At 50.5% G+C, this 13,791-nt stretch overlaps 6 protein-coding genes across 6 annotated transcripts; 4 read left to right on the forward strand and 2 right to left on the reverse strand.

The window, feature by feature from the left end:
* Positions 1-536: 536 nt before the first annotated feature.
* On the forward strand, positions 537-2,872 carry N7446_001487 (uncharacterized protein; the record flags this gene model as incomplete). The annotated part of the gene is made up of 6 exons (XM_058510236.1): positions 537-564; positions 610-678; positions 744-1,009; positions 1,063-1,811; positions 1,866-2,664; positions 2,717-2,872. 6 exons carry the CDS (start codon positions 537-539, stop codon positions 2,870-2,872), a joined length of 2,067 nt encoding a protein of 688 aa, XP_058375772.1.
* A 258-nt stretch (positions 2,873-3,130) lies between these two features.
* On the forward strand, positions 3,131-5,066 carry N7446_001488 (Zn(II)2Cys6 transcription factor domain-containing protein; the record flags this gene model as incomplete). The annotated part of the gene is made up of 5 exons (XM_058510237.1): positions 3,131-3,158; positions 3,223-3,371; positions 3,425-3,898; positions 3,960-4,323; positions 4,387-5,066. 5 exons carry the CDS (start codon positions 3,131-3,133, stop codon positions 5,064-5,066), a joined length of 1,695 nt encoding a protein of 564 aa, XP_058375773.1.
* Positions 5,067-5,110: 44 nt separating this feature from the next.
* N7446_001489 (uncharacterized protein) lies at positions 5,111-6,717 on the reverse strand (the record flags this gene model as incomplete). Its single annotated transcript, XM_058510238.1, has 3 exons — positions 5,111-5,841; positions 5,897-6,269; positions 6,343-6,717. The coding sequence occupies 3 exons, from the start codon at positions 6,715-6,717 to the stop codon at positions 5,111-5,113; spliced, it is 1,479 nt and encodes a 492-aa protein (XP_058375774.1).
* A 497-nt stretch (positions 6,718-7,214) lies between these two features.
* On the forward strand, positions 7,215-7,870 carry N7446_001490 (phosphotransferase family protein; the record flags this gene model as incomplete). The annotated part of the gene is made up of 2 exons (XM_058510239.1): positions 7,215-7,276; positions 7,417-7,870. The coding sequence occupies 2 exons, from the start codon at positions 7,215-7,217 to the stop codon at positions 7,868-7,870; spliced, it is 516 nt and encodes a 171-aa protein (XP_058375775.1).
* A 628-nt stretch (positions 7,871-8,498) lies between these two features.
* adB (adenylosuccinate synthase ADE12) lies at positions 8,499-10,075 on the forward strand (the record flags this gene model as incomplete). Its single annotated transcript, XM_058510240.1, has 4 exons — positions 8,499-8,538; positions 8,587-8,655; positions 8,767-9,218; positions 9,365-10,075. The coding sequence occupies 4 exons, from the start codon at positions 8,499-8,501 to the stop codon at positions 10,073-10,075; spliced, it is 1,272 nt and encodes a 423-aa protein (XP_058375776.1).
* Positions 10,076-10,642: 567 nt separating this feature from the next.
* helA (putative DEAD box RNA helicase HelA) lies at positions 10,643-12,774 on the reverse strand (the record flags this gene model as incomplete). Its single annotated transcript, XM_058510241.1, has 2 exons — positions 10,643-12,353; positions 12,422-12,774. The coding sequence occupies 2 exons, from the start codon at positions 12,772-12,774 to the stop codon at positions 10,643-10,645; spliced, it is 2,064 nt and encodes a 687-aa protein (XP_058375777.1).
* Between the last annotated feature and the right edge of the window lie 1,017 nt (positions 12,775-13,791).

A 13,791-nucleotide genomic window follows, 5' to 3' on the forward strand; every position in this document is an offset into this window, starting at 1 on the left:
CCAAAACAGGGGAGCATTATCCGAGCTCGGATAGCCTGACCAGCTGCCTCTGTTCCGAACGCTAATGGCAGCGAGAATGAAGTCGCTCCAGAATGCCGACAGAAATGCAACCACGATGACTACCGCAGCACAGCCGAAGAAAGGAATGCGGCCTCGGCCTCCGCGAACCACGAGACAAAGTAGAACTAGGAGAAGGATCAGCGCAGCACATCCACCGGACACCTCACATATGATTCTATAGCCTTGATTTGGTTCGGCAAGTTGTCCTCGACGCCGGCGATGAGTCCCACGAGCCCAATGATGACAGAAAACAAGTATATGACCACGGATAGCGGAATACAGGTAAACATCTGATCTCCAAAGAGTAGTGTTTCTTTGAACAGAATCTGTTGTGATTTCTGGATTCTAGTCCCACAAGAACAATATCAAGGCTCCCGTCCGGAAGATATTGTTGCTCATTCATTGTCCCAACATCAACATGCCTTCGGACATTTCGATGACTTCTCTACTTCTCTTCACTTTTCAATCCAACAGCCATGGCACGCGTTGTGATTGTCGGTGCAGGTATGTACAAGCCATCTTCTAATCCAATCTTCGTTAACAAGTCAGGTCTCTACGGTCTTATTGCCGCAAAAACATACCTACAGGTCGTGGGAGCCTATGACAGAAACGCAGAAGGTAGCAAAGATGATCTCGCCGAAGTTCCCGCATGTTTTACTGCAACAGATGAATTCCCGCAAAAGATGCCGCCGAACGTCTTCTCGTCATTGACTCCGCCTCGGATATTGGAGGTACATGGGCAGAGGAGCGCCTGTATCCAAATCTACTAAGCCAGAATACATACGGGCTTTATGAGTTCAGTGATCTTGCTCTTTCAGAAGTTGTCCCAGAGGAGAATGATGACGATGGCACGAAAAATCAGTTCATTGCAGGGTGGAAGATCAACCGATATCTTCGTGCGTGGGTAGAGAAATGGAAGCTTCGAAAGCATATCAGGTTGAACTGGACGGTAAAGTTCTCCGGATCCGACCCAGCGCTACACCCTCTCTGACGAAGTTCTAGGTTGACGACATCAGTCGCTTGGGGAACAAGCAGTGGAAGCTCAAAATCACCAAAGTCACATCCAGCTCGACACAAAGTATCACGATTATATGTGATAAATTGATTCTTGCTACAGGATTAACATCGGTGCCAAATTTGCCGGACACTCAAGCCTCTTCAAAGACAGACAGTCCTGCTCCAGTGATCCACGCCAAGGGTGTTGGAAGCTGGGCTCGTGAACACCTGGGATATCAACCACTGGAAATACCCCAGCGCTCAACCTCCAATCCTCCAAGTAATGAGCCTGCCTACCCAGAACTTGGATCGGTTGCAATCTACGGAGGCGCAAAATCATCCTTTGATCTGGTGCATTTCTTCGCTACTCTGCACCGCAACGACCCGAAGCTGCGTCTAGCATCCAAACAACAAAATCCAATTCAGGTGCATTGGATCATTCGTGATAGAGGGGCAGGTCCTTCATGGATGGTGCCTCCGACGTCAACACTACCAAACGGCGACACTGTTGCGAGTGATAAGGCCGCAAGTACTAGATTGCTCAGCTATCTAACCCCATGCTGCTACAAGATCCCGAAGCGGTTTTCTTTCAAAGAGTTCCGGTGCGAGGGGGCATGGCTGGCGCGACTTTTCCATGGCAACCCACTGGGTCGATGGTGGATTCGGATGTTGTGGCGCTCCATTGATAAAAGCCTGGAGGAGACAGCGCAATATAGATCAGATCTGAAGATGGCGAAGATTCGTCCAGAAAATAGGTCAGTTTGGTGATGTTTTGTCTGAAGAGCATTGGTTAAAGTAACAATTTGCAGTGTTGTTTCCTGTGCTTCTGGCATTGGCATCGCAAATCAAGGAGATCTCTGGGAGGCAATTAGATTGCCTCATGTGCAAATTTACCGAGCAGGGGTCAAAAACATTAACGTCCCAAACTCACAAGGAACCACAGACTCTGCCGGCAAGGCTGTGGTTCAATTGTCGGACGGAACTTGCATTGGCGGCGTTGGTCTGGTCATCCATGCTACTGGCTATAAGCCAATTGTCCCAATTCAATTTAATCCACCAAGCCTTCGATTGAATCTTGGGTTATCCGCCCTAATGGATTCGGAGCCCCAGGAGTATCACGAAGATCAGGTCTTAACGGTATCTCCCGAAACGGTTCATGGGTCTTTGGACCCAAGCATAAAGGACCGCATTGATCATTGGGAGAACCTAGACCGTCACTCCGAATTGAAAGTCAGGAACACTTTAAATACGACAAGATGTGTCCTTGCAGATCGCAATCCTCCGTCATGGGCTGCAACTCACAAACTACTACCATACCGTCTATTCCGCCGTATGGTGGCCCCAGAACTAGTTGCACAAGGGGACCGCTCTTTCGCGACGCTCGGTGTGCTCTTGTCGTCGACAATTGCTGTTGTTGCCGAGGTCCAGGCCCTGTGGGTAGCGGCATTCCTCACGGGGGCATTGGACTCATCTGGCGACGTGAGGTCAACAAAAAGCGAGGCGCTTTCATTTGCAGACCTCTCGGAAGAGTCGATTGAGGGTTCCATTTCCGAGGATGTTGTACTCGGTTCGTTGACTGGGACTGGGCTTGAAGTTGATGCTATTCTGGTATGTTATCTCTAGGAAGTAAATTATTTGTTCCCCCCTAAGATTTGTTTAGTACAACGACCTGCTTATGCGCGACCTGGGCTTGAACCCATACCGACTCGGAGGAGGGTTTTACACTGAACTCACTGGGGTGTATAAGCCATCGGCATATGCTGGAATTGTGGACGAGTGGAAGAAAAGCCGAGGTCTGGCCGGTGGCCATGTGTAGTTGTATAAGAGATCTCGTTGATCAATACCGAGCAATCATTCTATCTGAATAACAAGGGATTAAGTGTAGTTGAAGCATGAATGTACTCTCCAAGGTCTCGATATCTGATGACAAAGCATGTCAGTGGCCCACCCCACATCGGCAGTGCTTATGATTACCCGATTGGGAACTTACACCCTTCAATTTCCCGATTCGACTCCGAATCATCTCACACTTCGAGGCCATGCCGGACCGCCCAGGGCAAAATCGACTCACGCGATGTCGCACTGGGTGCATGCGCTGTCGCGTGCGTCGGCGAAAGTGTATGCATGTCGTAGACTTTGGAACATTCATTGAGCTAATGGGTATAGGTGACGAGGGCAAGCCGCGGTGCCGGAACTGCGTTGACCGCAATTTCCAATGCCAGTATGGCCCCCAGTTGACCTTTTTGTCAAAAAATGCACACACCATTCAGGCCTCGCAAGTCGGCACTCCATCCGCGAGATACGAGGCCATCAGGGTAGGTCTACTGAGATGGAGAGGCGGGGAAAACAGACCTGATTGCCGTTATAGTTTATCAATGAAGAGCCCCAGAAGGATATTACCGAAGCTGAAGATGATGATATGGATGAAATACCCTCTCATATCGATTTACCACCGCACTCGCAGGAGGCTGCCGACACGAACCCGCTTAGCCATCCACCCAGAAATGAAGATATGCCGTCTGGGTCAGAGGAGCCAGTATCCCATACTGCGAACGATCTTCCTTCTACTGCAGTGCTCAGTGACAAGGACGAATCAGCCGTCGCAGGATTGTTGGCTCTGGGGACCAGCATGAATGGACACGATCTGGGAATGGCAGACTTTACGGTCTCATCCCCCGAAGTAGTCACTCTGACGAGCTCCACGATTCCATCCCGTTTGTCGCATAGCCGACCAGCCTTCTCTCCGCAACCTATGCTTCCTCCCAAATCACCTGCAGATGAGCTTTCGCCGACTGAAACCCAGGCGCTGCTGAGGCACTATCGTTATGAAGTAGCCTCCTGGGTAAGCTTCTTTGACTACCGAGACTCAATGCCGAGTGCTGACCACAGACCCATACATGTAGTTGGACATATGTGACCTGGGGCAATCATTTGGAATCAATGCCCTCCAGGTAGCGATGAGATCGCCTGCCATCTGGAAATCAATTCTAGACCTGTCTGAAACGTCGTTCAATCAGCTTCACACGCAAAATCCACGCAAAGAAGGAAGCAGGTCATTTTCTCAGTTTGGCGACGAGGATATACTGGACAACATTACAAATTCCGCTCTTCTTGATGTTCTCGATCGAGTGATGGATTCCATTTCGAATATATCTACTGCGTGGACGATGAAAAGACACTACAATACTGGTCTTTTGAATGCGTTGAGTTCCCACGCAGTTGGCAGAGACCTCAATGCAGCGATCTATTGGCTCTTTGCCAGGCTTGGTATGGAATCTCATTGCCCTCAATACACATTGACAGTCATATCTAACTTGTGAACGCTTACAGATGTCGGAACTGCATTAGCAAGCGATAGTGATGTGCAGGTACCGCTGCCACCGACGTTCCCCTGTTTAACTGAAGTAGACATGGTGGCCGACCCATATGAAATGGTCTTCTACTATGCATACCGGCCACTGTGGCTCTGCGCGAAAGCAATCCACTTCATGCACAATGAGGAAGTTTCCCCATATCGCCCTCCCCTGCATACATGGATGCAGCTAGTGGAGGAGCTTGAGCAATGGTATCGGGAGCGACCCCAGGAGTTTCAACCCATGTTAGAACTAGAGATGGATGATCGTTTGGCTGGGCCGGAGAGGAGCTTCCCGGTTGTTCTCTTTGCCAATGGAGCTGGCTTGTTCGGCAACCAGCTTTACCATACGGCCATGCTCCTGCTACTACATAATAAACCGCGAACTGCGCGGATCACCGACTTTCAATCTGCTGCCATGTCACCGTTGTGGCATGCGCAGCGCGTCTGTAGTATTTCTCTCCACAATGACCGACGAGAATGTTGGGACCCATGCCTTCTAGCGTCCTTCTTTGTGGCAGCTCGTCGAATGACACACGAGTCGCAGCAACAGGAGGTGTTGCGAGGGTTTGATCGCATCTGCACAGTGACAGGATGGAATGCCCATGACTCTGTGCAAGGTCTGCGAGTGGAATGGGGTCTTCTTGACGAGACATGAAAGACTGGTGTCTATTTGAGTATATTCTCTTTCACTCGTCATTATCACCCCGTAACAGGAATTCGGTACCTCGCGCTCGGCTTTTCCGGACGAGGTACCTGATATCCCCAGGCAAGTTCCAAATCTCTGATGCGCCAGCAAGCGCCCCATCCGGTTTCTGCCTCGATGTGGCGGATTAAATCAATGATGATAACATGTTCGGAGACATGGCTGAAGAGACGCCCTGCAATCCAAAGTGGCTGGATGGCATTGTTCAAGCATCCTTGGTGCGGATTAGCCAGAGAGATACCGCAAATTCGCCTTGCATGCCACAACGCAGAGATGGCGGGTGCTGGCTGCAACTTGATACGTTTGGGCATCATGTTGAGCAGCAAAATGCATGATGTATGATATAGTTGGTTCGAAGAAATCGCTGCCCATTGCATGAAGAGGACGTGTGGAAACGGCTTTGTCGTGGTCGTGTGAACTGGTAACAGTTCAGGTGGCCGGTTTTCCATCCAGTTTTGCAGGTCGTCCCAAAGTCGGAGCCAGCGGCGATTAAAGGCTTCACCAGTGCAGTCGTTCTTCACGCCCAGTTCGACATACTGGGTACGATCTGCCACCAGCTCGCATGACTTTGCACATAGATAGACGGCGTAATTTGCGTGCATATCCGGGGATTTTGCAGCTTGAAAGAGCTGCGCGGCGTCGTCTATATGGCATCCGGGCGCCAGCCATTTGCTGGGACGAAGGAGGGTGCTTTGTGTCCCATCAGAGATAAGCGCACCACACACGTCTAATTAGTTAGCCATCAATCAAGTTTGATCTTAGCTCTCAATATGAAATCTCACCCATTCGTGCGTAGCACCAGAAAACAGCCTGCAAAATGCCACTGCTAAATCCATTAATCTCAAAAGAATCGAAAAGCGCCGCGCAGCCCTCCAAATGGCGGTGCCAGTCCTGCGCACGCGCAGACATCATCTCAAGGCAGCAGAGCAGCACACAAGCCGCAACAACCTTAGGATCCCGCATCTGCAGCAACGGACTCAACAAACGAATCGCTTCCTGATAGAGCTCCAAACTATCAAACGAGTCCTGAATCCCCTCTTTCCTCTCCATTTGCCTGGCAGATATAGCAAGAAGAGCATTTAATAGAGCAGGAAATGAGCGCGCCAAGGCAGGAATCTGCACCCGAAAAGTGCACTGCGAATCAAACATATCAAGCTACAATCCCGTAGAAAGAATCCATCAGCAATTGCAACTCATAAATCTCAAAGACTGAAAGATAAAAACCCACCCAAGGCGCAACCTGTCCAACGTAATTCTTCAAATACTCAATCCGGCGCGGATTCGAAAGAACAGGGCGCGCCGCCCGATCGCTATCACGGATTTGCACCGCATCCTGCGCATGTGTATCCGGACTCGGGGCGCGGGTCGGGGCTGCGGAGTGCGCGATATTAAAAAGCATGCATCGGAGCTCTTCTTGGGAGGCTAGGAAGCCTGGATCGTGCGTGAACCCATCGTGGCCCCAGCTGGCGGCGCCTAGTGGGGATGCGAATGCAGGCGCATCGGTTGAGTCAGATGGGGTGTAGGAATGGGAAAGGGTGGGATTGGGCCAGTCTGTCATTGCATAGGTCGAGGATGGGTCTAATTCTTCTAGGGAGAACTGCATTGGGGCATGGTTTAGTTGTTGTTCGTTGTTCGATGCGGAAGGAAGACGCGAGCTGTGGGGAAGTTGGGGAAGTTGCGGAGACCCGTGATCTACTTCTACAGAGCTGTCAGATTTGATATCGTCGAAACTGTGTATGCGCTTCTTTATATGCGTTTGTTATAACTCAGGGAAAAGGCTCTAATATTTCATTGTTCTAATTCCCCTGACTTCCCCTCCCACCTTCCCACAACACTCAATATCCAATATACCGTTTTAGCGTGCAGCCACGCACGCCCTTTTATGATGTTGCCTGGGAACAAAGTGGAAAGATCACTAACGGCTGGCTGGAAGGACTATTTCAAGAAAGTACACTGCGGGCAATAGGCGCTTTCATCTTGAAGCACCGAGGTGGGTGTGAAAAGCTATGCGATCCCAAAGCCGGTTTTAAACATTATATTCCGCATGATATTCCAAGACGGGGGCTCTGCAATAATTGATTTCCCCAACCAGGCGTGACAATGTTCCTTGGAGGGAAAGTTCACAATGAGGTTGCAACGATTCGATATATCCAGGAAAACATGTCAATCTCACTACCCTTTATCCTACACTGGGGTACCCAGGAGGAAAGTTTCCTCGGCTTAGGCCCTTTCATACCATAGAGTGCATAATCACAAAATGAACATGACCAAGACATTGAATATGCCTGATCCAATGCCCCAGAACACTTAAGCTATGGTGCGATGACGTCAAGCCCTCAAATGTGCTCCTCTATGAGAAATTGCAAATCGTTGGGCTTATAGACTGGGAGTTTACATATGCTGCACCAACCGCGATTTCTTCTGCACCTCCATGGTGGTTACTGATCGAACAACCAGATTGGCCATATTGTATCGAGGCTTGGATGAAAGTCCGCGACTATCGTTTGCAGGCATTCCTCAAGGTGTTGATTAAGCATGAAGACGCTCTTTTACGTTATGGACAACTGGAAGAGGGCCAAATTCTCTCTGGGCCAATGCGGAAAAACCTTGCTTTTGATGCTATTTTTTGGCAGAAGCTTGATCCTCGCTTCTTTGGTTCCGTCGAATCTCCAGGTGATGCCTGGCTAAAAGGGTTGAGTTGGCTGCTGAGAAAGAGAAAAAAGTCTATGGAGTCACTTGTAGAGCATAAGCTGTAAGATATGAGGGATTGGGTCCTGGCTTGGGAACCATGAATAGATTTTGCGACCTGCTCTGGGGTTTGACTATAGAGAATATATTTGACGTAGTGTAACTTAGCAAAAGTCCGCGATAGGAGGTCATATGCAGACCCTTGACCCATGATATATTCCGTAATTGCCATATATAGAACGAGATATCCCAATAACTTCTTTATTCTGCAGTATATGCATACTATCAAGCCATGCAAAGAACATGAATTACGAACCCTTGCCCTAATTTGTGGCCTGAGGCTGAAACGTAACGAAACCAAGGCACCAAGGCACCAAGGCATCAAGGCCGCAAAGCCCCGCCACCCCGCTAGGTCGGATGCGGGATGAAGGGAAGTTAGTCTGACTCACTAGAATAAAAAGACCTTGAGAAACGCTTTGCTGTCTTATATACGGAATTTTGCAGCATCAATTTCATAAACATCTCCTTGTGGGTGGCCCCAAAGTCAAGGACAAGAAAGGCACACCGGCAAATCTCTTGGCCCCGCTATCGGCTCCGGACATATTCTCTTCTACCCCCACCACCACGCAATTGACCGCGGAGCAATACTAAATCGGACTTCTTTGACCGAGCAACTACCTTGTCAATCGAGCAATCATGGTTTCCATCGTTTTAGGCAGTCAATGGGGAGATGAAGGTGCGGGAACAAGACCCGAACGCGGAGATGGCCGCTGACAGTGAACAGGAAAGGGAAAGATCACAGACATGCTGTCGCAGCAGGCGACGCTGTGCTGTCGTGCAGCTGGTGGCCACAGTACGTTTAAGCCCTCAATGCATTGCATTGCCTCTACCCCGGAGTTTCGAAACGAGCCATCGTGAGCGCGGGACAAGGACTGACCAACCCGCTTCTTTTGATTGAATATAGACGCCGGCCACACCATCGTCCACGAAAACGTCACCTACGACTTCCACATCCTGCCCTCCGGTCTCGTCTCACCGAAGTGTATTAACCTGATTGGTGCCGGTACCGTCTTCCACGTGCCCAGCTTCTTCAAAGAGTTGGCCGCCATCGAGGCGAAGGGCTTGAAGGGCGCCGCTCAGCGCATCTTCGTCTCTGACCGCGCGCACGTCTGCTTCGACCTGCACTCTGTCGTCGATGGTCTGGAGGAGAAGGGTCTTGGTGGCCGTAAGGTCGGCACCACCGGTAAGGGTATCGGCCCCTGCTACAGTGACAAGGCTGCGCGCCGTGGTGTGCGCGTTGGTGAGATTCTGGATGAGCAGACTTTCGAGCGCAAGCTGCGCACTCTTGACACCGCTTACCGCACGCGGTACGGAGACATCGAATACAGTGTCGAGGATGAGATTGCCCGCTTCAAGGTATGTGACTCAGAGGGGCTTCATGCAGGATCAAGAATCTCGCGGAACCCACTGATACAAGACAATTGGAACGGAAGGAGGACCTAAAGAAGCCTCATTCCTGACTATAGTTCACCTGTATAACATGTAACTAACCCTCAAACCAGGAATACCGCAACCTCCTGAAGCCGCACATCGTCGACCAGCTCGAGTTCCTGCAGGAGCACAAGAACTCGCCTAACACACTGGTCGAAGGCGCCAACGCCCTGATGCTCGACCTCGACCACGGCACATACCCCTTCGTGACCTCGTCATCAACAGGCCTTGGCGGCGCCGTGCAAGCCCTGGCCCTGAACCCCTCCAGCATCAAGTCCGTGATCGGCGTGGTGAAAGCCTACACGACACGCGTGGGCTCCGGCCCCTTCCCCAGCGAGCAGCTCAACGCCGACGGCGAGAAGCTGCAGCAGGTCGGTCGCGAGTTCGGCGTGACGACCGGCCGTCGCCGCCGCTGCGGCTGGCTGGATCTGGTTCTGTGCCGCTACTCGCACGCCATCAACCACTACACCGCGCTGAACCTGACCAAGCTCGATGTTTTGGATGACTTTGATGAGATCAAGGTCGGCGTTGCTTACCACTTGCCCTGTGGAAAGCGGACCACTTGTACTTTCCCGGCTGATCCTAACGTTGTTGAGAAGATTGAGGTTGAGTATGTTACTCTGCCTGGTTGGAAGTCTAACACTATGGGTGTTACTCGCTATGAGGATCTGCCTGCCAATGCTCGTGCCTATATCGAGTTCATTGAGCGTGAGATTGGTGGTGTTCCTGTTAAGTGGATTGGTACTGGTCCTGCCAGAGAGCACATGATTGCCCGTGAATAAGTGTATCTCTTGTTTTGCCTGTTTGATTTTTATGTCACATTGTTCCTTTCATATTCGATATATTTGGGATGTGTGATATAAGGGTCTCGTTTTGTCTCATATTCAACGATTTAGATGTCTCCAAAATGGATCTGGTTAGAAGCTACATTACTAAGCCTACGTTACAATTTATATTTCTTTTCTATCATGTTGCAGTAGAGTGTGTTCATATTCAGTGGATTAAAATGAATTTCGGGATATGATAAAGGCAGATAACTGAAATATTGTACATGAAATCAAATAAGTCAACCCTTCGATATCCAGAACGAAATCCCGCAAAACAGCGAGGAGAGTATAAGACAAGAGGAGAGAAGTCTAAATTAGAAACACAAAGCACCCGAACAAGGGTGTATAGTACACAGACAATCCAAGAAAGAGACAAAACGCCACCCGATGCGATGATTGCTTCTTCCTTTCACTTTTCGCTCATCCGAACCCATAAAAGGCATTCCTGGCGCCAATGCAGATATCAAAAGCAGCGGAGCCACAAACGTGACTGGCAAAAATCAAGAATCGATTTAGCCGAATTTAAAAGTCTAATCCTTCCAGGGCACGACGAGGGCCGCGAGATGAGCCGCGGTCGCCGCGGTCGCCGCGGTCACCACGGCGCTCACCGTATGAGAAGCCTCCGCGACGGTCGCCACGGTCTCCTCCACGAGAGAAGCCACCACGGTCACCACGAGGGAAACCACGGTCACCGCCACGAGAGAAGCTACCGCGGTCACCACCACGGGAGAATCCATGGTCACTACCGCGAGAGAAACCTCCACGGGAGAATCCACCGCTAGAAGAGGAGTCATTCTCCTCCATCATGCGGCGGGAGCCAGTGCCAATGTTGACACCAGGGATTTTACCGAGACCCATTTGCTGAGCAACTCTGGGGGCGATCTGAGGAGGAGACTCCATGCCAAAGCCGTCAACGAACTGCTTGTTCAATACTTCTATAGCGAACCTCTTGCTGCTGAAGTTGCCAATGATTGTGCCAAGCTGGCCCATGTATGACTTGATCTTGTGGGTAGGACCAACAGCGGCCATGGCGGCCTTCATCTGGCTGACGGTCTCGCTGGTGGCGGAAGAATCGGTGGCCTGCTGGGACATGTCGGCCCAGGCAGCGGGGAGAGAGGCGGTATCCTCCTTGATGGGGATACGGCCGAGGCGGGAGCGGAAGCAGACATCTTCGCCCTTGTGGACGAGGAGCCAGCCCTCACCCTCCTTGCCGGCACGGGCGGTGCGACCGAGACGGTGGATGTAGGTCTCAGTGTCACGAGGGACGCCGACCTGGATGACGTGCGTAACGTCGGGGAAATCCATACCGCGGGCAGTCACGTCCGAGGAGAACAGGATACCCGAGGGAGATCTCCGGAAGCTCTCGGCGCTGCGAGTGCGGTCAGCCTGGGTCAGGCGCGAGTTGATCTCGAGCATTTTTAGTTCACCCAGAGGGGTTGTGCCGACGTCGTAGGAACGGCGGAGGTTGTTGAATGCGTCAGCGGCACACTTGGTCTCGGCAGTCGAGTTGTAATAAACGATGGCCTTGAAAGGTCGGAGGTCCTCGCCGTTAGCACGGCGGGCTTGGTAGTTCTTGACGATCTCGAGGACAGCAGGCATTCCGTTCTCAAGACCACGCATCCAGACGACCTTTTGGGGCACTCTGTGGTGGGTGGGGACCTCGTCTTCACGAACAGTCTGAACAAACTGGAATCCTGGCTTCAGGGTCTGGCGCACCAGAGACATCACTTCACGGGGAACAGTAGCAGAGAACATGAGTGTCTGGCGATCAATCTTAGAGGGATCAGGGAGGAATCCCTGGATCTCCTTGATATCAGGAGCGAAACCTTGGTCAAGCAGACGGTCTGCCTCGTCAAGAATCAGGGTGTTCAGCTTAGGGGCAGAGACACCAGTCCAAGGGTCAGAGAGAATGTCCTTAAGACGTCCCGGGGTACCGATGAGTAGGTGGCAGCCCTCGCGCTGAATCTTCATCAGGCCGGAGCGCTTCTGGGTACCACCAACAGCAGTTTGCACAATGAGGCCAGTGCCGAAGGCGACCTTCTTGGCCTCGACAGCAATCTGTTCGGCCAATTCACGGGTAGGGGAGATGATAAGGGCGCGGATTTCGGAGGGAGCGGTTCTGGAGTAACGTCCAACCTTGGAAACGTCGACACCGGGATCATTAAGGATGTTCTGAAGAGTGGGGAGGAGGAAAGCAAGAGTCTTTCCAGTTCCTGTCTTGGCCTGGGCAAGGCTGAAAAAGGTTGGCATATTAGCGGATCAATTCATCTCGATTTATAGCTGACGCATAGCAAAACTTACACATCATCGCCCTTCACAATCTCGCGAAGAGTCATGGATTGCACCTCAGTCATGGTCTCGAGGTTCATCCTGGAAGGATGGGTGATGTTCTTGATGATCGTGCTGTCAATGAAGCCTTGTTCTCCTAGTTCTGCAAATTTTTCAATCTTCTGAGATGGCTCAGTCTCAGTAGACTCTTGGGCAACAGCGGCAGAGAATTTGGGGAAAGAAGAGTGCAGCGATCTCGTCAGCACCGAAGACGCCGAGAGAGCTTGCACTTTCGGCAACTGGGAAGCCCATCTCGTTGAGAGGGTACGAGGCGCAGACGCGCGGAGCACACTGGATACGCCGAATCGGCGAAGTGTTCCAAGCATTTTGAATGAATGATGGAAAATATGGGTAAGGATGATAAAAAAAGCAGATTGCAATTGGGGCGATCCAGGAGACCGCAAAAATAATCACGGTCACATGACTCTTATCGATAAGATATGAGCCTTGGACTTCGGACTATATTGGCTGTAAAATGCTGAAGCCACTTCTGTTCCATAAGGTCACAAGGTGTGGGCTAAATGTGATTGGTGCATGCTCCTGACGCGGTTTTCACTCATATCATAGTATATTACAATGTGTGTGGCTCTACATCTTATCGTTGCTCTATGCCTTCTGTTTCATAAGGTCACAAGGTGTGGGATGAATGTGATTGGCGCATGCTCCTGACGCGGTTTTCACTAATATCATATTATATTACAATGTGTGTGGCTCTACATCTTATCGTTGCTCTATGTTTTGACAAGAAAAAGGGACGGAGAGAGCAAACAAGCCAAACAGTCAAATAAATAATCCAATTAAGTCAAGCACGCCAAGCGGTGCAAACTAGTCAAACAGTCAAATTAGTCAAACCTACAAACTGACAAAGGCTTGGAAATACCATCACGGCTGTCCAAATGGATTTCCAATGCTTACTTATTGTGCTTCGGTTCGGAGCTCAAATATATCCCTCTCCCGCTTACTTTATACTGTTCAGTCCCGTTTTAGTTGCCTAGCGCTTGCCGCTTTTTGCTCAGTAGAACTGAGCACGCTTCTGTACCCCAGACTGTGACTAAAATGGAGCATCTCATAATCTCATGGGCTACTGAGCACTACATTACATGCATTAATTCCAGGTAAGCTAGCCGCAGGTTTGATTGAATATCTACGACCTTGGTAGTGGCTAGTTCCAGAGGCACTATATATATTGGACAAAATAAGGCATATTTGTCTTGCCGAAGAGTGCCCACATCAGAATTGTCTCTTTGTTGGCAAGGATGCATTTTTGCAAAACTTTCAAGATATTGGTATTCGCATTGCCAGATTTGATGAATACGGTATTCTCAGGCCATCATTCGAGTGTT

Source organism: Penicillium canescens, assembly GCF_028828765.1.
Source record: "Penicillium canescens strain IBT 15451 chromosome Unknown utg000002l_segment0_segment0, whole genome shotgun sequence".
Taxonomy (NCBI): domain Eukaryota; kingdom Fungi; phylum Ascomycota; class Eurotiomycetes; order Eurotiales; family Aspergillaceae; genus Penicillium; species Penicillium canescens.